At 33.6% G+C, this 26,735-nt stretch overlaps 1 protein-coding gene across 2 annotated transcripts in view; it reads left to right on the top strand.

Annotated features, from left to right (window-relative positions):
• The first annotated feature begins 12,267 nt into the window (after positions 1 to 12,267).
• Positions 12,268 to 26,735, top strand: part of LOC134855295 (neuronal acetylcholine receptor subunit beta-3-like) — a 47,179-nt gene continuing 32,711 nt past the window's right edge. Inside the window, exons 1-3 of one of the 2 annotated variants that reach the window (XM_063871780.1) lie at positions 12,268 to 12,413; positions 13,744 to 13,837; positions 20,630 to 20,783. In XM_063871780.1, coding sequence (XP_063727850.1) covers positions 13,823 to 13,837; positions 20,630 to 20,783 — 169 coding nt within the window. In that variant the 5' untranslated portion in view covers positions 12,268 to 12,413; positions 13,744 to 13,822. Of the gene's footprint in view, positions 12,414 to 13,390; positions 13,838 to 20,629; positions 20,784 to 26,735 lie in introns of both variants that reach the window. The other variant, XM_063871779.1, reaches the window with a different exon arrangement.

Genomic DNA, 26,735 nt, shown 5'->3' with positions numbered 1-26,735 from the left:
GGTTTTTGGCTTTCGCCTGCAGCGAGTATTCGATGCTGATAATACAAAACAAGATCACTAAAACGTGGTATCCAAATAATCGCGATTTTATTACTGCTTGAGATTATGCAATGAGTTTCAATCCAATATCTATTGGTCAAAAATAGAGTCACGAGGCTCACCTGCTTCTTTTTAACTTGGATCAGTTTTACAAACTTTTGTAACAATTTCGTTAATTTGATATAAAACCACTTTATGAAGAATGGGGATAACAACTCCCGCTTAAATTAAACCAAACACTTGAAATTTTTTGTTGTTTTAAATCAGTTCTTTTGGTGCTTTTCATTTCCAGTTCATTTTTAATTCCATTATGCTGCATGTTGCAAGCAACAAACAGATATACGTTTCGTTCATTACCAAATATGTCTCTCTAGTTGAGACATTGGTTATTGAGATCTGTTAAAATTTCTAAAATTCTGACAATTTTTTTAAATAGGTGTGAACAACGCCATGCCCAATTGTAAGTTGCAAACAGATTCAAATGTGTATAAGGCATGTCGGGTGTCGGCGATAAGAGTCGTCTAGTCAATGAGTTGTCCGATATTGAATCGTCTGGTTTCCTGCTGCATCTTGTCTTTTTGCCACTGACGAAGTTGCGGTTCATGGGAGCCAATTTTTGCTGAGTCAGTCTTCAAAGCTATTGAGAGTTTTGTAGCGGGTCTGGTGAGGCGTCCACGGTTTGTCTATTCTTCGCTCGATCGTACTATTCCATGTGATCCGGAAAACAAACGGAGTAACCGTCCCAGCGGCGAAAGGCCACGAGGCGTGAACTCCTTGAACATTCACGATAGATCCCCTAGTTTTAAGTTCTCAGCGGGCTTCGTCAATTTTCTTCGTTAGCTGAGTGAAAGGGAACTATTCTGGAAGAAAACGTTTCATGAATTGTTGTGTGCTTGTTTCCATGAAAGGGTCATTTGTTGAGAATCCAGGTTGAAAGGGTTGTACCACTGAAGTCGAATGGTCTAGGCAAGTTGAAGTGACTTCCGGATTCGTATCAATGGCATGTTTATTCCAAGTGGTTCAAAAATTGAAGAAACAAGCTTCGGTATTTTGCGTTGGCCGAGGTCTTTTTTAAATTTTTTGAAAACAGCTAGAACGTATTTGTTTCATAAGTTTTATTCACTTCTATTTCCTATATTGTTCTCGTTGATGGTAATTAGAAACTGTTTAGAGGTGGAAGTCACAAGCAAAATGAAACCAAAGCGCCGAAAACCTTGTTTGAAGGTCTTGCATCAATCTGATGGCTTCGACAGGCGTTGATACAACTTTTCAGAGGTGTTCCTATGATTGCACCAAACTGGGAAATTTTTCAGCATTGTCCTTAGCAGATTGTCGAGTAGCGGAACAGGCGACTCACTGTGAGTCTGTTGCACTGTGAAATTTGCCACAAAGTGTGCCGAGATGGCAATCTATTCTTGACGAAAAATCAATCAAGTCCGGTGAGATTAGTAAGGATGTCCGGTTCAGTTAAAAGAGTAATGTTGAGAGAGATTCCTTTTAAGATGCTGGAGGCGTTTAGAACTCGGCAAAGTTTTTCTGGCTTATTGGCATTTGTTTCTGGGAGTAGAGACAATCACCATTTTATTATCGCGTTGTCCGGGGGTCCATTACTTTCATGATTAATCCTTTCTCAAGACCCATGTCATGGTTTCATGATGTTTGGCTACCGTGGTCGGGTCTTTTCGCAGTTGCTCTAGAACACTGTCCAATTGCTTGTTGACAAGCCATCATTTATTGTCGAATTTCGATTGCTTTTAAAAGCGTCCCAACTTCGTAATGTCTATTGGGTAGACGTCTGGTAGAACACTCTGAGATGCTCAAAACTTCCATGCCAGCTGCTGAGATTCTGTCGGCGTCCATGTGCATCCCTTCGGCTACCTGTTGAAAGAGCAAAACGTTCTGATTTTAATTGAATTGAATGATGCTGGCGCTGTTGGGTTTAGCTGGTTTTCTCTTCCGTTAATGAGACCATCCTGAAGGCATTTCCATCAAGTCGGGTTTTTCTGAGTTCATTAGATGGCTTCTGTCATGACGTCATTAGCTGAACAAAAACGCATGATGATTCCAACGCCTTTAGTGAGCAGTGTTGCAAGGTTGGCATGTTGCAGTTGTTTTTCCTTTGGCAGATAGCTCGGCGTCAAAAACTTAGAGTTTCGAATCTATTATCACATCAATTTCCTCGAGTTCGAAAGAAAATTTTCGACTTTGGTAGGACCAAATTGCAATAGAATACTTGGCAGAGGCTTGTCGGTTGAAGTCAGAGCATGGTTAAGCTGATTTCGGTTGAACTGTGAATTGAGATCTGGTTTCAAGTGAAGAGTGATTGAAAATTTCAGCAAAGTGAGTTTGCTAGCGAAATCAAACATGTTATAGGCATATACCACATGATTTTCATCAGATATCGTCATTTGCAAGTTCGGAAGGCTAATAATTCTCAATGATTTTGAGCTAGAGGTGGAATTCGTTGCACCTTTTTTTCGGTTGGCGCTGCTAATTGTTGCTAAGCAGATTTGTAGATCTCAAGCATGCTGCAGGCAGTCTTTGGGGCTCATAGCTATGAAGTGCTGGCTCTTTCCGAGGTAAGCCACTGCGTTTATCTGAGCAAAAATCTTTTCATGGCTCCCTTGGTTCAAGCAAATTGTGCTGTAGTTTGCGTTGAAAATTTGGGTTGTTGTTGTGATTGTTCGATCTGCTGGCTGCAATTGCTTTTTGATTGGTTCCCGATCTGGCATTATAGCAACGTTTTCTTGAATAAAAAGCATTACAAAACTCTTAACCTAAACGCAGCGCTCAAAAAAGGAATGTTCAAAAAAAGTTTTTTTTACAGAGAAAATGTATCAATTTACTGCATAGTAAACAATTTTATTTGATATTCTCTCACAATTTTAAGGCGTGGTTGTATTTGTAACATTCAATTTCCTGTTCAGGGTAAAAACAGCTCAGTCTTTTTTAGCTTGTTCATAAGTTGCAATTACATGGTTAATTGTTTTAAATACTCTGGCAATTGACTTCAAACTCACTGCCTCGTCCAGTACTTTGCCATCGGGCAATCTCCATAGTATTCTACCGCGCGTTTGTTCAGTCTCTTACTAGTCAACGTATATTTTTGAGTTTAGTATCGTTACAGCAATATATTTTACTGCGAAGGCACAACACTTCTGTGCATCTGAGTTCCTCATTGAACAATCCTGTTTCTCTCTGGCCATGTTCCTCGTGTTAAGAGCAGCAAGTAACCGGAAAACGATGTTTTTTGCATCTGCTCTGAAATAGTTTCGACAATGCTTGCGTCCTTTAAATACAGCTCCAGCATTCTTAACTTGGCATATTGTAATTTAGGGAATCCTACTATAGTTGGTTCACTGTCTCTATAGTAGATTTATTTAACAAGCTCCTTTTCATACATGTCTGTATCTACAATTCTGAGTCTCGTAACTTTATGGGTTTTTTGTCAACAAGGTGTTTTGTCATTGTATGTTTTGATCTGTCCGTTTTTTGATAGCCATAAGAACTATTTCCTAGCAATTTTATTGTTTCGGCTGCCCCAACAGATAATGTGTTTCCGTCAACTGCTCGCTTTGCATAAACAACAGACTGAACGAACTGTTGAATAGTTTACGCGGTATGTATTTAAGAAATCGATCAAATTTTGTACACTGTAGTCCAAGATTCAAGCAAAACTGAAAAATGGTGTGATAAGGGTCCTGTTTGAAGCTCGATATCATCATTCATTGCGGATGTTTCAATAAATGATTCTCTACCAGATATGATTCTTTTACATTTCCCAATATCATTTCTGGTGATGTCGGTGTTTTTGAGAATAGGCAAGAAACTGAAGAATTTCATTTTTGTGATGTCGGTGTTTTTCAGAATTGGCAAGAAACTCGTCCATTTCTTTTTTTCTTGATTCATGTTTTGATGTCATCATCACTAAGGCTATGTAGTGTTTCTTGACAAGGGGAAAAATTGAAATAACACACCATAGGTTCGAAAACAGCTCTACAATGGTAGCATTACCCATCAGCAATGAAAAAATAAATTTTTTCAGTTTTCTTTTTGTGTAGTAGCTTTCAATTTATTATTCAGGCCAGGTTATTTGAAATTGTGACTTGACCATATTTTCAAACGTACGAATTCGATTTCGCCTGAAAATTTATCCTTTTTTACAGATAGATTTTTTGTCATCTTTTATCCCATCTCGTTGACAAGCCTGTATACATATCTTAACACCTAGAATAAGGTTATAATTAGCTAAAATCCCACGATTGACTTTTACAAAAGTTTGATTTTCGAGTAAGTGTCTCGTTTGCTACTGCATAACTTTGTGAAAACAATTGAAGGCCACCGGTCGTAATTTCCCGTTTTTTTTTTCAAGCAAGTCATCACTACTTGAGCACAGGGGCTGGGGTTGAAACTTAATGTCTAACTAATTGCATAGACAAATTTTCGCTTAATTCGATGCAGCCGAGTGCCAATATAATAAAATTCAATTTTTTTCTGCATAGCTTTGAAGAATTCTCATAGGAACAATATCTTTCTTGTTAAACCACCAAAGACATCTTCTCCGGTTCCCAGTTAGATTTCAGGTACTTGTAGTTACCCAGTCCAGTAGGAGGTTTAGTTTTCAACTCAAATTTTTCCTTTGCTTGTTGTTCAGTTAACCAACTAATGAAAAGCGTCTGAAACTCTTCATACTCTTTATCGAGAGGGTTTTTGTTCTTCAATATACTGTAAAAGTCATCATACATTGGTAGTTGTTGTTTATCGAGCTTGTTTTGATTATCAAACCACTCGTAAAGAAAGTACCTTTTCATCTCACTGGTTCGAACAGTAGAATCACCCGAGAGTCTAAAGCAGTAACTCCATCCAAAACCAGCATAAGGTCCAGAAGTTGAACATCTCCAAATTTGAACGAAGCAACTTCGATGGATTTCCTTGATAGCTAAAAGCCATTTTCTTTTTCGGTGATAAAGTAGGGGATGAGGTATGATGTAGTGAGATTTAAACTATACCGGGCTCTTTTGAACCCAAATACTGGCAGAGTGATGAGATATCGCTTTAAATGTTACTTCCTCCTCCTCCTCCTCCTCATTACCTTTGTCATCCAATTCTCTTGCTTCACTTTTTTGAAACTGCTTCTCTCCTTCAGGATGCTCAAAATCTTATGTAGTGGCTCTTTGATGTTGTTTTCAAGCTCCAGAAACTCTTTTCGCATCTCCACTTTTTTTTTCTGCCAACAACGACGAATTCATACAATGTACATTGTCAATGAGGGACTGTGGATCTTTGTCACACAAAAGTATTGATTTATCGATCAAATTGGTGAGATTGACACCAATATTGACTAATGCTCCCCGATTCAAAGTTTTGTTTTTGTCGGTTTCTTTTGTGATGTCACGCAAACTGCTATAAAAACAAAAACGGCGTTATCTTTTAATAATTTTGTTTCTATACTTGATACTGAATCCTGCCAATTGTTACAATTAATGTCTCTCGTATTGTGTAAGCATATTTCTGGCAATTGTTTTTGATTCGGTCTTTCCATGAAGAAGATACTTGTAAAGAAGACAATACAATAACATAAGAAATAGCGGTCAAAATCATTAATATAGATCATCTTTAAGCAAAAAGTTAGCAAACAATTTCACAAAAAAAATTGCTTTTTGAGTTTTCGCTAGAGAAATAAATTGTTTTTTTCTGCATTATTTTTTTGGATAAACTAAAAAAATATTGCATCTTACAGAGGAATTTTCAAAATATTTTGCACAATTTAAAAAAAATTTTTAACAACTTTACATTTACTTCTTGAAAACATTTTTTTATTTCGCAAACTAATCCGAGAGCCTGGGACTTGATGGTGTCTTTTGAAATTTTTTTTAAAAAAAAAGTTCCCCCAGAAAATTTAACGTAATTACACAATTATTTTCATAGAACAGTGAAATTTGTTGAATATTTCCAACAGAGAAAATGACGTCGATACTCATTAACTTCTAAAGTCTACTAAGTGTTAGAATCTACACATTTACTCATACAATTTTTTTAAAGAAGTCGTTACACTTTAACTTTTAGAGTAATATGAAACTTCTAACTTCTAGAAACACTCATTAAAAGTTTCAAACAAATAGATTTATAAAACAAAATGAATTTTCCATATGAATGTGATGAGATTGTCCAGTTATATAATTCAATTTTTTGTTCGTTACTGAATCAAGAATGTGAATGACAGGAGTAGTTTCTAAAGAATTTTTTTTAAAATCAAAGTTTAAAATCAGATTCGGTTCAGCAATAAACCTTTATTATACAAAACCTTTCATAAACAAAAAATTCAACATTTTGAGTAGACATAGTAATTTCTTTTTAATCAAGTTAACTGAATTGTTCCATACTTTTAGCAGGTGATAAAATTCAGCTGAAAAGAGAGTATTTCATCTTATTCAAAAATCTCCTGTTGTTAGGTTCATTCCAGTTCCAACACCAACCTCAAAAATTACAGAAGTCTATCACAAAAGTTGAAGCCCGACATAATGGAACGAGCGAGTTACTGCATGCAGTTTGAAACAGTTACCGAATCTATCAAGACTTTCAAATTTTAATCCCAGTATAGTGAATCAATTATCGCAGATCTTTCATAATGGAGAGAGCTCGAGAATAAAAGAATCAGAGAATTTAGAAAAGAAGTGGCTATGTCAAAGACAACTTCGAGGAAGAAATACGTGTTTTCGGTTGACTCAATTAAAGAAGTTAATTGAATTTGTGGATCCGGGCTAGGGAAATTATTTGCATATGCTTATCAGCATATGAACACTTAGTACAAATGACCGATTTTTTAAGAAATGGTTGCTTTTGACTTCTTCTACAGGGATCCGATGAAACTTTAAGTCCTTTCAGAAATTCTTTGCAGCTTTGGCAAAAAAATTGAAACATTTCGTGATAGAAGGAAAAGAAAAAATTTTTTGATTCAAAAGGGTATTTTTTCTCTGTTCAGAAGAAAACACGGTCTGGCACGAAAGTGATAACAAACTTAAAAAATAAATCAATTTATGATTGAAATAGAATTTTTTGTCGGCGTTTTACACATTCTTGACTTTTTGACTTATAATCGTAAGTTGATTTTTAGTGTCATTTAGAAAAAAAAAATCTGAACAAATTATCGGTTTTCAAAGATTTATCATTGCAAACTACCAAAAATCGATTAAAAAGCAATTGATTGATTTATCACAATGCTTATAAAATCACTATGCACATAACCATGATCATCAAAAAAATAATCATTAATCTAAAACAAATAAGATTCACATTTTGGTATTGAATTTCTCGATTTCTGTCAGGAAAAGCTGTACCAAGACTTTGCGGTTTGCGTAGAAGCAAATTTTTGATTAGAACTTAGATATTACAACTTGATTTTTTTTGCAAACTAGACGACTCTTTGCAAAACTAGGCATGGTCTTGGCTCTTTTCTATTGTAAAAACTGTTGAACTACTCGACTAAGCCTATTAAAATCTTCTCCAATTGATTTTAAAATTTTGAGTAGAAATTGTGTTTGAAGAAAATTTGTACATGAATCAATTTCTTGATACAAGTAAATATTTTTGTCTTATCTCTGCAGACTTTGACTAAAAGATGTTCCTATTAGAACCAAATGAATTATAAAGTTCTACGAACATTATATAGAGTTTCGAGTATACACACAATAATTTTGGGTTACTAAATTTTTCGTGAAACTCGTTGGAAAAAAAAAAACCAGCGATTTTCCAATATAATCTGACTAAAAGCTGGGGAGAGCTTGTCACATAACAGTGCCCATCTGGAAGAATGATTTTTAGAAAATAATTGTGGATTTTTATAGGAGAGATATCGCCTACGCAATTTCACTATATGGAGTTTTCATCAAAACATTCCATATTTAGTACTACTTCCAAACTTGTATATCAAGATGACTCCTCATTCTGTCCGTTTTTCAATGAATCTCAAAATCTTTTCTCTGAATTTTCCTCATCTGATCAGTTTGCTAATCGATTCAACATTGCACTCCAGAAAAGACATTAGTCCCAATTATATTAAATTTTCAAAAAATCGAACCAAAAATGGGAAATTTGCTTGGTCCCAAAAATCCTACAAAAGGGAATTTCACTTTGTTTCTACCCAACTATTCAAAAAAAACGGGTTAGAGCAGTTCAAAAAGCTCCGACAAAATTAACCTGTTGAAAAAGATGGAGAGAAGATATCAGCAATACAGAATACTGTTACTCATGATGCTGAAATCTTTGGACTCGTACCTGATATATCAACACTTGAGTAAAAATTTCCTTTGAACAAAGTCTTGTACATAAGTCAAATTCTTGATGTATGTATATAAATTCATCTAGTTTTTTCAGAATTTGACTGAGAGTTGTTCTTATTAGAACCAAATGGAATTTAAAATTACATGAAGATCATATAGAATAATGAGCTTACACACAATAATCTTGGGTTACCAAGAGTTTCATAAATTTCGATGCATTTATAAATAAAAATCGATCTTACATTATCTAATGACTAGAATCTAGGGAGAGCTTGTCCCATCTGGAAGATTGGTTTTTAGAGCGAAATGTGGATTTTTATAGGAGAGCTAACAACTACACTTTTTTCCTATATGGAATTTTTATGCAAAATATTCCATAGTTGGTACTACTTCCATACTTGTATATTAAGATGAATCATTTTGTTTACTTCCGTTTTTCATTTGGTCTCATAATCATTTCTCTCTATTCTTCTCATCTGGTCAGTTTGCTATTCTATTCAACATTATACTCCAGAAAAAACACAATGGGAAAATAGCTTGGTCCCAAAACTCTACAAGGAAAAAGTTAAATTTGATTTCTGCCCAACTCTTCAAACAAATGAGTTGGGGCTTGTTGAAAATCCCAGCAATTTTATACTGGTGAAACTAAGACGAGAGGATATCAGCAGTACAGAATACTGTTATTCATGATGCTGAAAACCTTGGACCCGTACCTAATTTTGAAGCCAAATCTGACAAATAATCAACTATGGACCAGGAGTTCGACGTCTGTAACAGAGTTTTTGAATTAGCACCATACGACTTGAGGAGGGCGTAAGTCATAATCAAGAAGTACTGCAAAAGAAAAGAGTCTCCTGAAGCAAACTGCCTATGTGATATATGCATTGAAATATTTCAGGAAACTGTCCCAAACTTCGGATTTTTTCATATTTGTTGTGATTGAAACGCTCAGTGATTGTTAGGCTTGGTAATGATTTGTATGTTTACAAATTGAAATTTCTTTGATTCATTTTTTTCTGATTGAAGATTTAAAAACTTGGACATTTGGGGAAAATTCTAACTAAACAAACCATCTCACCGAAATTGATTTATTGCATATAACAACTATCCGTTGATTTTTCAGTACTTGTTTGAAAAAAGAACATAAAATTGCTCAGCTGCTGTTTTCAATTGAAATAAATAAAAAAAAACTTGTTTTATTTGGACACTAGTACAAACAAAAATGTTATTTTAGATGAAAACCATTTTGTATATTTTCAATTTTCTGCTAATCTTTGGATGTTTTCTTTTGGGATTGATTGGTTAGTTCAACACCCTACAAAGAAATCAGATCCTAAATAGGCAGAAAAACAAATTTTCGAGAAAAAAAAATAGAATAATTTTTGTTGCTTGTTATAGGTAAACACTTTCAAAAAATTTGTCTTTTAGCTAGAAAAATATCTCCATAAAAAAACCTCAAGGTTTGAAATAGGCCGATCTTGAAATCAAAGATAAACTTGAAACTCTTGATTGATTTATTTACCAATTTTTTCCCTCATGTCAAAGTGATTTATTTTCCGACTTTCGGTAACAATGCTGATATCGAAAGTCGGAATATTTATTTCTTCTTGGTTTTTTTTACCAATTTTTTTCCTCATTTCAATTTGATTTAATTTACGACTTTCGATAACAAATTTAGGCAGAAAACCTCAAAACTTGCTTCCTAGAAGCCAGGGATGATCTTTTGAAACGATTTGTAGGAATTTGAAGTTCCAAATAGGTGAAGTTTTGTTACAGCTATTTTGCAACTTTTAAAAAAAAGTAGAGGCAAAACATATTCAAGCAGAAAAACGCTGGCTGGCAATCAATTTTAACTCGATTTTTTTGTCGGTCGCTAAAGAACACATTATTCGGCGAAGCAAAAAAAGGGAAAACCATATATATTTATACAGATTTATTCCATTGATCGGACCGCATTTTTGAAAACAAAAACAACTAAGACCGTATCTCGTAGACAGGCTGTTTGCCTCCCAGTTTTTCAGTTTTTGGCCATCAATAATATCAACAAAGACGTTTCAGGGTCTTTTTATAGACATAAAAACAAACTAACAAAAAAAAAACAATTTGGTTGTTGAGGCTGTAAAAAGTTGCAGGAGAAGCCAAAAACTGCTATTGGATAGTTGTAATTGTATGCCGTATTGCAAACTAAGAAAAGAGACTTGCTTTATTCATTCAAACTTTGGTCCGAAAATTCAAAAACGAGCTGAGTGATAATCAAATCTACAAAAACAATGAACGAAAGTAGAAAAGAATCCAAATTGATATTTCGGCTCTCTATGTCGGAAACAGCGTTACTTTTTGTCACTGTATCGAACTTAAACGCTTCTTGTTGACCAACAATCATAATTGTCATAAGTTTGCATTCTTAATTTTTTCATTTCACACCAGTGTTTTTAAACTTATACTTAACATGTATCTTTTGATTAGTTGACAAATCCGCGTAGGTATGGTTCATACAATCGTCGTCACATAACGCCACAGCAGGCGTCTTGTCCTTACTTTCGCCTCTCCATTTTTCTATTATCAATTTTTATCGACATTTCCAGCTTTTTGCAAAATTTGTATAATATTTACTGGCGCGTAGGCTGATAAATCATTATCCGCATTGCATTTGATTGTTACTGAGCAGTTTGTCGAAGGCGCCTTACAACCTAGACTTGATACTTCGTTTCGTAAGTTTTTCTTCTAGCGGCGCCATTTTTTCGTTCTTGTTAGTCTTCAGAACAATTTTTGGTTTTTGTTTCTGTATTGCTAACTCTCTAGTTCATATTATGCACAATTTTTTTGTAATTCTCCAACTTTTTTCTCTCATAGCCTAAGTATTAGTTGCCCTTCGTCATAAACTTTCTGCACTGCAGGGGGAGTTGACACACCATCAACTTCCTCCAGGAATGATTCTGTTTTATCCACAGTCCACAATAAATAATGAAAATTTGAAGAAAAAACTGGAAAAAATTCTGAAAAAAAATAATTGAAAACGATCAACTCGAGAAAATTTAGTATGTAATAACTAAAATCTGATTGATAGGGTGCATGGAACTAAAAGTGTGGCTCACAAAACACAAAAACGCGACGTTAGCAACCAATCGGTTTCGCAATGAAAATTTAGTAATTTTTCTTGAGCTCACCGTTTTGCTCGTTTTAGACTGAATGGCTTTTTGAAAGTGGAGCGTGTTTTATCCCCAATTTAAAGAGATGAAAGAAACCGACAATTTGAAACGATCAAAAAAGCTTCAGCTACTTGTTTTGTATTAAAAAGTAAAGTGATAGAGTCAACTGATCGCGTTCAAAGACGCAAAATCTTCAGTTTGCATGCAGTTTGATTAAGGTAAACGCTTACTTGAATCTAAAAAAGAACTTTGCGTAAAGAGTAAAGGCTCCGAACTAGAGTAAAGTCTCCGAACTTTTGGATCAAATTTTGTTCCTACCATGTAACGTTCTGATATGAAGGAAATTCGAGATTGATTGCTTTTCGCCCAGCCTTAGAAAGGTCAAGCTAAATTCATAAGATATAAACTCTGATATCAGATCAAAAAGCCTCATTCACTCAGATTCGGTTTCCAGGAAATCTTCAGAAAAAAAATTGCTATTCAGACTCAAACCTAGCGCAAAAGTAAAGGTTAGAAATAAACCTCCAACTACAGGACGTTAATTACAGTCTAATGTTCTCTTGTTCAGTCTTAAAAATACAACTCTGATATAACATTATAGTCTTTGAGTCAATCATATGACCTAAAAAACAAAACAGAAAAAAAATAATGTTTTTTGGCATATTTTCGGCGATAAAAACTGTGATTGGAACATTCTGTGCTACTTAGACATCAATCGGGCACCGTTGTTTTTAAAGACGTCTTGCAAGTTCAATTGAATCCGAAGCAATTAAAAACATCTGATTGTAAATTTTCAGTTGTGGACTTGAGCAGAGAATGCTAATTCCTTGAACCTCGAAGAACATTGAGTCAGTTGAGAGATCTTTGAAGAAAGTCAACAAACTTGAAGAATTATATTGCCGTAACAATCTACAACTTTTCTCCATAGAGTGCTATTTTTTCCACTGTAATAATTTTTATTACTTTTCCTAGATCAAAGTTTGTTTTGATGTTTTTTTTTCAAGTTCTACCTTTTCATTTTTCTGGTAGAAAAAAAATCATATGAAGATGAAAAAAATGCTGAAATACTTAAATTGTAAAAACAATATTTCAAAGCAAGCTAACACGATGCTACTCTTAAATATCACTTTTATCGCCAAAAGTTTTTGAAATTCCTTTTATCGCCAAAAAATCTAGCTACGCCAGAGTTATGTAAAAATGGTCGTCAAACTATAACTTTAAACACGGATAACATGAACCCACTTTAAAATTTAGCGCTACTAACAAAAGATGCCACTTGTCACATTTCTGAAAAGCCATTGAAGAAATTTTCAACAGAAAAATCAATAAGTTTACGAAACTGCGGTTATAACAGTGTGCTTTGCAGACGCACAGTTAGCTTTCCTTCTATTTTTTTATAACTTCCTAGTGTTTTCGTGATTGGAAATCTGCAGGGGATAATGAAGAAATTGGAATTTTGAACAAATTTACCATTTGCTGTTTTCACTTTAGGAGGGAACTTTGGCGGAATAAACACAAACCCTAGGGGCGAACTACAAAAGAAGAATTTTAAAAACAACTCACTAAGACAGCAAACGACACATGTAAACAGTATATCTTTTATCCTCCTCGCTCGTCGGTCATAAGTAGTTTTTATTACAACTGAAGTTACTTAAAATAAACAGCTCCGAGTTACCAGAAGCTTAAAAATTTATACGCTTCCCTTTCAAAAAACACACCGAGTGATGATTTTATCATAATTTCAAAGATGAAATTCTAGGTCTAGGAGGGATTTTGAATTGATTTAATTTTGCTATCGTCACTGAAAAATATTTTGTATGCGGATTAAAGGTGACCGACTTGATTCAAATTTGCACTTTTTTCTTAAATGCCGATAACGTTCTATTATAAAATAACTAGAAATATATTGAGAAAGTTTGCTAGTTACCAGTCAAATTTACCATATGTTCTCAGCTAAAGCGCTTTTTTAAAGATTTAGGGTCGGTTATTATGACTATTTTCACAATGAAAAAGTCTTTGATGATCAAGGGGTCGATTTCTTAAGACTGAAAGCGATCAAATAATCTATCTCTAAATCCTCAACTGCGTTTGTTTTTATCTCAGAGAAGCCTACAGCCAACTTCAAAATATTCTTACAAATAAAAATAAAAAAAAAACGCCTTTATCGAAAAAATGGACCTTTTCTTGCGACTTTCTTTTCTTATTTTATATTTTGGCCTCATTTTGAGTGAAACAACTACAAATTATTCTGAAAATAGCGTTGATGTTGAAAACAGGCTGATAGCCCGACTGAAAGAGAATCTGCCTCGGTTCATAAAACCCCTGGACTTGACCTACAACGAAGTCCGGATCAAGATGGACATTTACCAGGTATGAGTTGGAAAATTTTGGCGCCGCAGGCACATTTTTCAAAACAGGTCAAAAATGCCGTTTTTGGACAGTTTTTGAAAAATTTGCGCTTCTTCGGCGCGCTCTTCCCTGCAAAATAGGTATATATTGGCGCCCAAGGCGCCTAAAAGTTTTTCTAGGGATGGCCGACAGAAAATGGATGATTTAAATAATACCAAAGGGGACCTTTTGTTTTGTGAGGGTGTGGAATCCCTGAGGGGATGGGAACATCTGCCCCCTTGCCTAAATCCGCCCCTGAGTTGAATACAAACAAACTACAGAAAACTGCTTTTTACTACTGTTTCATTATAAGTTTTAAGAAAATGATTTTGATTTTTTTTCAAGGTTGTTGAGGTGTAAGAATCAAATTCAGGTATTTGATTTAGGAAATTAACCGGCACACTTATTTCCCGTCTGAGTTAAGTTTTTTTGACTGGTTCAGTTACTTATAAGTTCAATTAATTGAGAGAAAGTCGAAAACTTCTTTTATTAACTAGAGAAATAACCAGAGAAATCTTCATCCCCCACTTGTAGGTCTTATGAAAATGATCCCAGCTCTGATAAGCTGTAATTCAACGGCAAAACAAAAACCAATATTGAATCTTTGAACAAATATCACGTTCTTGCATTGAAAAGTTATTCAAACATAGTTAAGGAGAGTCTTAAATAATCTTATGCATTCAGTGACTGATAAAACATCTTTTTTGTTCACGTATTTAATATTAATGTACAAAATTGAATATTAATGTTGCAACAATAAAGTGTTTCTCTCTCTCTCTCTCAGTTACAAAAGGGCCAAATCGATCGAATGATAAAAGTGTTCGGTCGGCTCGGGTAAAGAGGACGGTGATGTGCATTGTTAGTGATATATTGGCGCATTGATAGAAGTATTTTCGATTTCCATGTTTACCCACCAAAAGACGTGCTTATTGAATGTGAAAACGAGGGCCAGAAAAATAACTACAAAAAAAATATGCATATCTAACTCTGAATTACAACAAAACTGGTCTCAGGGAACTCTGGAATCTTTTTTATTGGTTATCGAATATATACGCTTTGTTATTAGCGCTATAACTTAAAGAGAAATCTTTATCCCCCACCTGTAGATCCTATGAAGATGATCACAGCTCTGATAAGCTGTAATTCAACGGCAAAACAAAAACCAATATTGAATCTTTGAACAAATATCACGTTCTTGCATTAAAAAGTTATTCAAACATAGTTAAGGAGAGTCTTAAATATTCTTATGCATTCAGTGACTGATAAAACATCTTTTTCATTCACGTATTTAATATTAATGTACAATAAAGTGTAATGTTTAATATAAATGTACATTATTGACTATTAATGTTGAAACAATAAAGTGTTTTTTCTCTCACTCTCTCTCAGTTACAAAAGGGCCAAGTCGATCAAATGATAAAAGTGTTTGGTCGGCTCGGGTAGAGAGGACGGTGATGTGCATTGTTAGTGACATATTGGCGCATTGATAGAAATATTTTCGATATCCTTGTTTACGCAACAAAAGTCGTGCTTATTGACTGTGAAAATGAGGGCCCGAAAAATAACTACAAAAAAAATGCAGATCTAACTCTGAATTAAACAAAATGGTCTCAGGGAACTCTGGACTTTTTTTGGTTATCAAGTATATAAGCTTCGTTATAAGCGCCATAACTTAAAGAGAAATCTTTATCCCCCACCTGTAGATCCTATGAAGATGGTCACAGCTCTGATAAGCTGTAATTCAAAGGCAAAACAGAACCAATATTGAACTTTTAAACAAATCTCACGCTTTCGCTTTTAAAAGTTATTCAAACATAGTTACAAAAAGGCCAAACCGGTCGAATGATAAAAGTGTTCGGTCGGCTCGGGTTAAGAGGACGGTGATGTGCATTGGTAGTGACATATTGGCGCATTGATAGAATTATTTTTGATTTCCATGTTTACCCATCATATTCGCGCTTGTTGCTTGTGAAAATGATGCTCAAGTTCTTGTTTGATTGATTTAGTTACTTTTAGGTTCAACCGTTTTAATTATTCGAGAGAAAGTCGAACACTTTTTTATTAGGAAGAAAAAAACCAAAGAAAAACTATAGAAAGTATGCAGATCTAACTCTGAATTACAACAAAACTGGTCTCCATTAGATACATTGATCAAATTGAACTGGAAACTTCTTAGCAAACACTTCAAAACGTACAGAAATTTGTATGAAATCTCTACAATAAGCATTTTTTTAAAAATGAAAACTGTGTGACAGGCATTTTTCCATAAACCAAAAAGCTCAATTTTTTTCTAAAACTGATACTTACTTTATTTACTTTGATATTACCAAAACAAGTGACAAAGACATTGGTTTACACATAGCATCAAAGGTTGGCGGTCGTGCATTTACAATGCATAGAAAATAACCTGAATTGTCTGACTGCTATCTTTCACAAATGGTTTAACGAAAGAACAAACTTTTGAATTTTGGCATTTTTTTCAACAAAGAATAATTTTAGAATTTCTGATTTTAAGTTATCAGTCATTGATCAAGGCTTAGACAAACTTGCCAAACAAAAGAAATTGGAGTTTTCATCGTTTTCGAAAAATGTTTTTGATCGAAAAAGGAAAAAATCCCACTTTAGTGTATCCAGTGTCATGCACAAAAAACATATATTTTTTCGGAAGTTGATTGCGCAAAATTCGAATTGCCGTTGAAACAAAAACAGAAATATTTTTGGGGCGATTTCAAAATTGCTTATAATACATGGGAATTGTGTGAAAAGCAATTTTTGGTTATAAAACCTTGGTTTTTTCATCACCAAGTTGTTTTGCTAGAATCGAACAGACGCAGAAATTAGGTTAATTATTTTTCACCAGTTTTCAAAACTGTAAGAAAATCGTATGACAAGCCTTTTTCCATACATTTGATCTAAGAAACTGTTCTTTTTGGTGTATGGACAAGCATTTTCGGTGTACGGAGGTCAAGCTGGTAAGCTATACTTTTCTATCCAGATTAAATCAAATTCATGTCACATCTGAAAAAGAACCTCGCTTCAATTTTGAGAAACTATTTTTCGATCCAAAGTGTAAGTTTTACACTTCTTTGCTTTGTGGCCAGTCGGTCAAATCATAGGTTGGGCCGGGAGGGGAAAAATGTAGAAATTATATTTATTATCTCAACTTCTCAACAACAATGAACGTTATTACAACTTTTCGATAATATTATATATTCATTCTGATTTAATCGAGTTGCAAAATACACGATAACACAGGCGAAGTTGTGGGTTCGAACATTGAGTAAACTGACAGGACGAAATTAGATACTATTATCTGCATTGACCACCTCCTCAATTTGAAAAACTGATATGGTGTTATTTGCAAGCGCAGCAAGATAAACAAGACTGCTCGTACCAGGGCAAAGCCCTGAAAATTCCGACTACTTTGTAATAAATAATTTTGACTACTTTTTAATTTCCATGGAGTAGTTTAGATTAAAGTAATTGTTTTTTTTTTCAAGGAACAATCTTTTCAAAAAACATCTCAAACGCTTTATAAAGTTCAAAACGATATGTTTTGCATGAAGCAAATTATTAAATAAACCAAAAGCCATGCGTCGATCAAAATTGAAGTGAATTCTCAGACTGATTAAAAATCCGCCCATGCCTTAAAAGCACGATGTTTATCAAGCCTTTATTGTCACAAGTTGGCCCAATTGAGAACCTTTAAACCTCCGTAAAATTACAATAAAAGATTACAGGATAAATATTTTTCCTAATTCTAAACTCAAGACATAATAATTTTGAACTAGATTGATATTTGAAAGAATTACTTGAAAAAAGCTACTTGAAAAGTCGAAATTTGTTGGGAGAAACAACCACCGCGAAGACAAATTTTCTTCATTTTGTGCGATTATAATCAGACCAATAATTGCTCGACGTTTTTTTTGACGAGTTGGAAGGTTGAAAAGTACTTCCACACAACTTACTTTTAGGACTACTTTGCATCGGGTTTTGTTTCATTAGTTAAACCTAACTTGCGCATGGCCTAAAATCTGTAACTCAAAAGGGTGTATATTTTTCTTTTGCCCATTTTTCAAAACCAGGTGATGGTTTGTGATACTGATGTTTATTCCATAGTAATTCTACGCCAAAACAAGCTAACCATGAAAATTTTTTGCGCAGTGACACTTTTACCTTATTTCAAATTTCTTATTTTGTTTTCTTTCTCAAATAGTTTTTGTGATTGGCTTAGGCTTAACAAATTATTGCAAACGTTATAATAATTTGCAAACAACTTGCAGTACTAAAAAAAAATTTATAAGCAAAATTGAGTTATCACTGCTTTTAGGTCTGAAATTTTCAATGATTATCCTTTGAGAAGATGTCATTAAAAATCAGGGAATTAATATTCTACGGAAAACAATCATTGTAAAACGTAGCAGTTTTTTCATTATTCCGTCTGTCTAGATCAGTATTACCTAAAAGATGATTTTGAGTGATAAAATTTTTGCTTTTTATAGTAGAAGTTTTCATCATTAGCTCATTCTAATTTGATGTCGATATGCAAGGATGTAAATTGAATGTTATGATTTTCAATATGCGACGAAAATTGTTCTATTTGTAAAACTGATATTCTTAGGAAAAACTCAATGTCTTTACCGCTTGTTTTCTTAGTGTTTCAAAACCGACTTCAAATTTAGTTGTTTAAAAATATTTTAGGAATTTTTAATGAAAACTTTTTAGTTTTTGTTCGAGTGAATTTCAGATCCAATCGTTAGTTCTAATTTATTTGTTGAAAAGCTGCAATAGTTTTTTTTTGAAATATTCCTTGTCATCAATTTTGACGTCTGGATCAATAATCTTGCTTTTGAGTTGTCATACTTTTGAATACTTGTTTTGTCCGCTACAAGTTTAATTGGTAGGTGAACAATTGCTAAAGTTATTTTTAGATCATTTGCTATATTTTTACTGGTATGATTTGTATAGAATTAACACGAAACTTTATTCTAGGTCAGACAAGTCGAAGTTGTTCCTGAGAAAAAAGAACAACACTTTGCACGCAATTATTCCCTCTTTTTTTTGAAAATGGGAACAATTACATTTAAGACTCAGTAGAAGCTATAAAGCATACTATCAAGTGTAAGTGCTTGGTTTCGAGTTTAAAACGATGACTAGCCAGCTATAATTTTTTTGAAATTACGAGAAAATGAAAAATGACAATCTAGCCAATTTGTGATATTTACGTGCGCTTTATTTTGCGCTAAGAAACGCGTAGGCTGTTATTTAATCAGGTCAGAAGTCGTTTCACAAGGAAACGAGACTGCTAGTTGTTCTAATACAATTAAATGCTAAATATATCTTTTCGTGCTTTAATTAGCGCGTGGGTCGATGCTTTTCAAAAAGAATCGTTTTGAAAGTTTTATCGTTTTTAGAGTCAAAATCAACACACGTTACCGGGAAGCGTCAAAATTCGGGTCGTCATCTTCGTACGAGCATCCAGTTTTTTTTTTAAATTCCTGTACTCACAGCAAAGCAATTCACTCCATTTTAAGGATCTTAAGGAAATCACCGAACTCCTCGAGGTTTAATTTTTATGACCAAAACTATATAAAAAAGTTTGTTACCTCGTGGTTTGCTGATTTACTAATATGTGCAAGTGACGCATAATATCCCGACCATTGTTTGAAAACGAAACTTCAAAAAAATGTTTTTTTTTTCAATTTAGTGGAAAATTAGTGGGGTGATAAAAAAAAGTCTGATGTTTAACTATAGCTTAAGTATACGTGACAATCAGAGTATTATCAGCAAATTAGATGCAAAAATTTGTAAGAAAATTGGCTAGAAAAGCAAAAAAAAATTTAAAAAGATTTCAAAAATTCAAAACTCCAAAAACTAAACTTACTTGCATAAAATTGAAGTTTTATGGCTCAAGTTTTGCATAATTTGACTGATCGCATGCTTTATTTGTTGGAAATAGACAAAAAACCGAAAACTTCAAACCGGTTTTTCTTGACCCAAGAAAAAATTTTCGGGAATTTTCTAATGTGGTTCAAATCACGACCAAGAGGGCTTTAAATTGATATACCACTCATTCATGTCCGACAATTATTTTGAAACCTAATTTTGTGTGGAAAACAAAAACAAAAAGAAGCGAGGGTAGCCGGTTACTGTACAAGTGACACAGAGTGTTTCGACCACAGTCTTAAAAAAGTACAAGCGAGTTTTTTCAAATTATTGTCGTTTTTTGGCGTGGTCCGATAAACGGAGCTGACCAAAAACTAAATATTAGGTAAACTCAACATTTATAGTAAAATAAGCAAATTGAAAAACTTTTTTTTTCAGAAAATTACTTGAAAAAGAAAAAAATATATATATATTTTTTTCGTTTTTGGTTTTATTGAATTTTTGAAAATTTGGATTCCAAAAAGATGCTGAAACACTCAAAGTAAACAAACGTTTCTCAATTAAATTAGTTTTTAACATTTTAAATTAAGCAATTGTAAGCTTTTAAGCAGTTAAAATAATTTATTCGCTCGAAATACGATGAAAGATGAAAAGTTTCAAACCGGTTTTTCTCGACACGGGGGAAAAGTTTTTGAAATTTTTTAAGGCGGTTCAAATCACGGCTGAAAGGGCTTTAATATCAGATATCACTCTGCTCTGTCCGATGATGATTTGTGGTAGCTGATTTTGCATGGAAAACAAAAAGAAAAAGAAAAAAGTAAAACAGACCCCAGAATACGGAAAATGGTTATACGGAAAATGAAACTGAAACTTTATTTCGTTTGATAGATCGTAGACGTGAACGAGAGGAACGAATTGTGGACTACTAAGCTGTTCCTCTACTACTACTACCACTGTCCCTCTGCCAGCTGGAACAGGAGTGAGTACGGGGACACCAGAGTGGTCACAGTCCCCCCTGACACCTTCTGGAGTCCAGACATCAGTGAGTACAATCACCCCCTAGTCAAACTCGAATTGTTTCCTTTTGTGTTTTTTTAAGTTTCATAGTAAAAACTTGAAACCACGAGAACAGTCTTAACTCAATTTAGGGGGTGGAATTGGAATGTTCACTTGGTTAAAAATAATATCTGTTAGCTAATTAGATATGAGAATATAGTACATGCAGGCATTATGGCTTGAATTTGCCATTTAGTTTTAGGAGGAAGGTTAATTGTTTGGTCTGTTAGGGATGGGTGGGTTATTGGTTAAATATGTCATAATATTGTAGTATTGAGATTTCACATGATAATTTTTTGTGGACACATCTTACAAGAAATACAATTTTTGTTGGATATTGATCGTACATAAATTTAGATACGGCAGCGTGAAAAACAAGTCGACTGTTACCTATTGAAAAACATAAATAGCCAACAAGTAGGCCGAATGAGTGACTCGTCCTGAAGTAGCTCCGGCAAAATATCAGGTAGCTCTATTTGGTTGAACAAAGAAGGATTTTTTCATCTTTTTTGGATTCTGAAGAACTAATGAGTGACCGTGACGAGATTACATTAGTTCACTCAAAATGGCGCAAAAACAGCCCAGCGCAATTTTTGTTTGCCACTTTTTAAGAATGGTCGCATCACTTATGGAGAGGTCAGAATAATATCTCAACGGTCGAATCCCTCAAACTACAATGCAAATGTAGACTGTTTTTTTTTCAAAAATTAAAATAATTTCCTTCAATTTTTTTAAGTAACTGATTTTAAAAATCAAAACTGAAACAAAATAGAACGGATAGTCAATACCGATAATCAATAAAAAAAAATCAAATTAAAAAAAAAACATGCAGAATAGTTTGCAATTTCATCACTTGTTGAATTTCTGAATGTATCCATCCCGTTGGAATTTCTTTTTATAGTAGCATTTTGTATTTTCTTCACAAATTTTATTCAAAATTTACATTCCTTGAAATTATAACATCCAGGGCAACACAAATATCCTATCACACAAATCTACAGGGTTCCATGGATACTTTATTTTGTATAAAAAAGAACAAAAAACTCGTCAGGCAATTGCTTGACGAGCATTTTCTTCAAACTAAAAATGTTCTAGCTATTTGAAATAGTCTTTTTGTTTGGATTTCGCTGCAATTGGTGGTGTCATTTTCAGATAGTATGTATAACCGAGATTTTGAAATTTGAATCACGTTCGCTCGCGTCATTCCCGTCCGTCATCTAGGTGTTTAAAATCCATTTTGAAACGTTTTATTAAGACCAACTGAAAAACGAGGAGAAATTTTGTAATTGGGTGCAATTTACTTCGTTCATTTTTTGTTTTCCACGCGAAATCAGCTACCACAAATAATTTTTAGAATTGAGTGATAGCTCGTTGTGAAATCATTACAGTCGTGGTTCAAAAAAATTTGAAAAAACTCAGAAAAAATTCCCAGTGTCGAGAAAAACCAATTTGAGTTTTCAGTCTTAATTCGAGCGGATAAAGAAAGCTTAATTCGAGCGGACAAAAGTTTCTATCAATGGCCTAAAAGCTTGCAATAGCTTAACTTAAAATGTGAAAACTAGTTAAACTCATGAAAAGTTTGTTTTTTGAGAGTTTTTGCGTTTTTTTTTGGAATAAAAGTTTCAAATATTCAAAAAAATTTATCAACGTTTTTTAATGTATTTTTTTCTTTGATCTAGTCATTTTCCTACAAAAAAATTGTTTTTCAATTTGATTCTTTCATTATGACAGTATTTTTTTAGCCTTTTTGTACTCCACGCCGAAAAAATAACGACACTTTTTTCAAAAAAAAAAACGTTCTTGTAATTTTTAAGGCATTATATGAAACATTCTGTGCTACTTGCACAGTAGCCGGCTATCCTTGTGAATTTTTGTAATTTTATCTTAGTTTTGTAGCTGATACACAACATCTTCGTTGTGAAATGAGAAGTTTTTTGTACAAAGAGCAGTGTCTAGAAGTGAACAAATTTTGAGATGCAAAATAAGCTGTTGCTTATCTGGTATGAAACACATGTGAAAAACACCAGTGTCTCAAATTGTGCCCTTGATTTTCAAATTTGGCACTAAAGTATACTGCATAGATGTGTTTTATTAATTAATAAAATTAGAAAAAAAAGTTAGCCAGACTTAGTTTCTGTTGGTTTATGCTTCGGGTTGTTTAGATAACCTCCTTTAACAATTATTGGCAAAAAAATTTCGTCTCAAAATATAGTTTTCGTCTGTTTATTTCAGCACTTTATTCTTTTTTGATCAACTCAGTTTTTTTTACAAATAAGTTTTTTGTTTTCAACTAAGCAAACTTTTTTACGGGTTGACTTTGATTTTGTTGGCTCAGAATTTTTGCTGTGTTTTAGCCTCGACTCGAGTTTTTTTTCCGCGTTATGTTTTCTCACCTTAAATTTTTTGGACTTTCCATTATTCTGGATTTCATGCATTCTTTTTTTTAACAAAACTTGCATTCCAAGAAAGTGATAACATGCAGGTTATAACATCCAGGCAGTCCAAAAACAATCTGTCACGCAAAACTTTGGTTCCATGGATCTTACATTTTGTATAAAAAGGACAAAAAACATTTCAGGTAATTGTTTGACAAGCATTTTTCAGACTAAAAACTCTTTTAACTATTTGAAATAATTTTTTTTCGCTGCAAATGATGGTGTCTTTTTCAGATAGTATGTATAACCAAGATTAAAAAATTTGAAAAAAAAATCAAATGATTACTCGCCCAAAAAACTCACTCAAAAAAGATCTCCACTTTTTAGAAGATACCTCTTCTTCATGATACTGTTTGTGTGTCATTTTTCTCTCTTCTGTCCCTTTGATTATTTTCTTAAGTATTAAAAAATCTTAAGTATTAAAATCTTTCATCACACGATGTTGGACTGTCTGTTTCGTGTAATTTCAAAAATTGCTGCCGTTTCTTCTTGATAATTGATTTTCCGTTTATAGTGAGAAAAAAAGCTGAAATGATCGCTAAGGAGCTTTACTCGGATTTGAGTTCCAAATGTATCAATTTTGGCATAGTCGCTTGGATTTTTTTCTGGAAACTTTGAATAACTAATGAGTTTAAGTACGTGGTGGCTCACTCAACGATTGGTTTCAGATAAGGTACACCGTCTCTTCGTCACGCTATCTTAATTTCGGCCGGATAGATTCGTGCAATTTCTTAGTCTAATACCAATCTTAATTCTCCTAATCTTAATCAATTACTAATCTTGCAGATATCAGGAACTATCTTGAAGGAGATTTATTTATTTTGTTCTGTTGCTGAAACTATGAATAGTTTCAGCGTTAGAAAAAATTGTAAGTGTTAGTTTTGGGTAATGATTGGTCAGTTAGGAAATGTTTTATAGAGTTAGTTTTATCAATAGTGTAATTGGATATAATTACTAAATTTAAGCTGGTTCCACCCATCCGGGGCTCAACGAGTTTTAAGTTTTAACGTATATCGCAGTAAAGGATGAATGGAGAATTTGTTCTTGAAGCAGTGACTGCGTAGAGAAAAGGGAGAGACAGTTATTCGTGTTTGAGATCCTAGATCGTCTTGAGTGATCGTGTCAAGATTTCAGTCTATGCAATGATGTGTTGCTTTCGGCAAGTTAGAGCACGACTACGTGCAAGATGGAGTTTGACTTTTTTGTGTGAAACGCCAAGTTACTAGGATTGGTATGTGAAGTCAACATAGTGCCTCAACTCGAATTTTTTTGTACCGCGTTGAGTTTTCTCGCCTTAATTTTTGTGGCCTTTCTATTTTGGATTCAAACTTTCCTTCCAACCGATTTAAAGGAAAGTTTGAATTGTGTGAACATGTTCAAAATTGGTCATTGTTTTTCTTCAAAGGGTTCCTTTGCTGCGATGATAGAACCATACTTCAATTCCTGTGAGGGTTGTGACTGCGGCAACAAAAACTATAGATTTTCCATTCCAAAGTCGAAATGTCGTCAAGTTTTCATCTCTATTTGCTGCTCGTTCCTTTTGCTCTAGAAAATTTTTAATTGCATTTTTGATTTTTTAATCATGTTCTGTTGGTGAGATTAGTTTTAGTTATGATAAAAATTAGTTGTTTTCGCAAAAGCTTTTTTATTTAGTTTTGGTTACTAAAGAAAAGCTCACCCTAGAGCAAATTTCATCAAAAAAAAAGTGCGTGTCATAAGCGTGGTGTAGCGCGGTGGGTTAGGCCGGCTATAGAGCATGCTTGGGACGTCCTAATGGGTAGTGAGGCCATTGAGGGAGTATAGTTTTTCCATCTCTTTGAGCAGAGTTTTTTTTCATGTTCAATTTTTTTTTCTATTTTATCAGAACTTTTTCTCTTTTTTATTTTTGGTTTTGTCCTTTTACCAAATTTAGATATATGTGTTTTGGGTTTTCTTTTAAGTTTTTAGTGCTTCATGTACTTTTAATAAAAAGTGAAAAACGGTTTCAAAAGAATATTTTACCCAGTTTTAATCTGGCTCATTCGGGTTTGGGTACCGTGGGACTTTCTTATACATGCGGTTGTTTTTGTGGTATCAGTAAGCTGCGTTGGTTAGCTTATGCTTTCTCATAATTCCTTCTAATCGGGTTAAAGGAAAACTTGAATTGTGTGAACTCAAGTTAGAGTTGTTATCAGTTAATTTCTGAAACTAGAATTCATTTATTAAACATTTCTACGAGGGCGAGCTACTTGATTTCGGTGGAAAGAGTGTGTGAAGTGTAGGAGAAAAAAGAAGATTAACATTAAAAAAAAGTCACAAAAATTTGTTTTGCTTTATAGGAATATTACTTCATTTTTGAGTTTTAATACAGAATCATCAACTTATTGCAGTTTGTTTTTATTTTTTTTCGCTAAGATTTTTTATTAACTTGGTTGGGATAAAAAACTTGAGAAAATGTGAAGAAGATTTTTTTACTTCTGTTTTGTTTTGTATTTAGTTGAGTCCCTGGTGAAATCTAAACTAAAATATGAACACACGTGTGGGAATGGTGACTAACTTATTGAATTTGTTAGTTATAATGATAAAATTTATACTCACGAGGGGTCATGTTCAGTAACAATCCATGAGGGAACTTAGTTTCAGTTGTGTCGGCTGTTACTAAAAGCTTAGCAAGTATACGTATTACGTTTTATGCATGCGTTTGGTTTTGGTGGTATTAGTAAGCTGCGTTGGTTAGCTTAAGCTTTCTCATAATTCCTTCCAACCGGATTAAAGGAGAAATTGAATTGTGTGAACTCAAGTTAGAGTTGTTATCATATAGTTTATGAAAGTAGAATTCATTTATTGAACATTTCTACGAGGGCGATTTACTTGATTTTGGTGGAAAGAATGGGTGAAGTGTAGGCAAAAAAAAGAAGAATAACATTATAAAAAAGTCACATAAATTTATTTTGCTTTATAGGACTACTACTTCATTTTTGAGTTTCAATACAGAATCATCATTTTATTGCAGTTTGTATTAAATTTTTTTCGCTAAGATTTTTTATTGACTTGGTTAAGATAAAAAAAAACTTGAGAAAATGTGAAAAAAAAAATTTTACTTCTGTTTTGTTTTGTATTTAGTTGAGTGCCTGGTGAAATCTAAAATAAAATATGAACACACGTGTAGGAATCGTGAGTAACTTATTGATTTGTGTTAGTGATAATGATAAAATTTATACTTACGAGGGGTCATGTTCAGTAACAAATCATGAGCGAAGTTAGTTTCAGTTGTGTCGGCTGTTACTAAAAGCTGAGCAAGTATACGTATTACGTTTTTAGTGCGAAGCAGTGTCCAAAGAAGTTCAAGCGCTCTGATGATATCTACTTCTTCTGTGGTAGCGTTTCATGAAAATTCTTTGTACTCTTGTGGGTTCAATGTGAATTGGGGGAGTAGAGGAGATTCAAAAGTTGAAGCTGAATGAGCCAGTAGGTGAATTGTTAATGAGGTAATTGTGTCGTGAATTTCTTGTTGATTAATTGTA

Source organism: Symsagittifera roscoffensis, chromosome 10 (genome assembly GCF_963678635.1).
Source record: "Symsagittifera roscoffensis chromosome 10, txSymRosc1.1, whole genome shotgun sequence".
NCBI classification, from domain to species: Eukaryota; Metazoa; Xenacoelomorpha; order Acoela; family Convolutidae; genus Symsagittifera; species Symsagittifera roscoffensis.
This window is presented reverse-complemented; position numbering and strand designations above follow the sequence as displayed.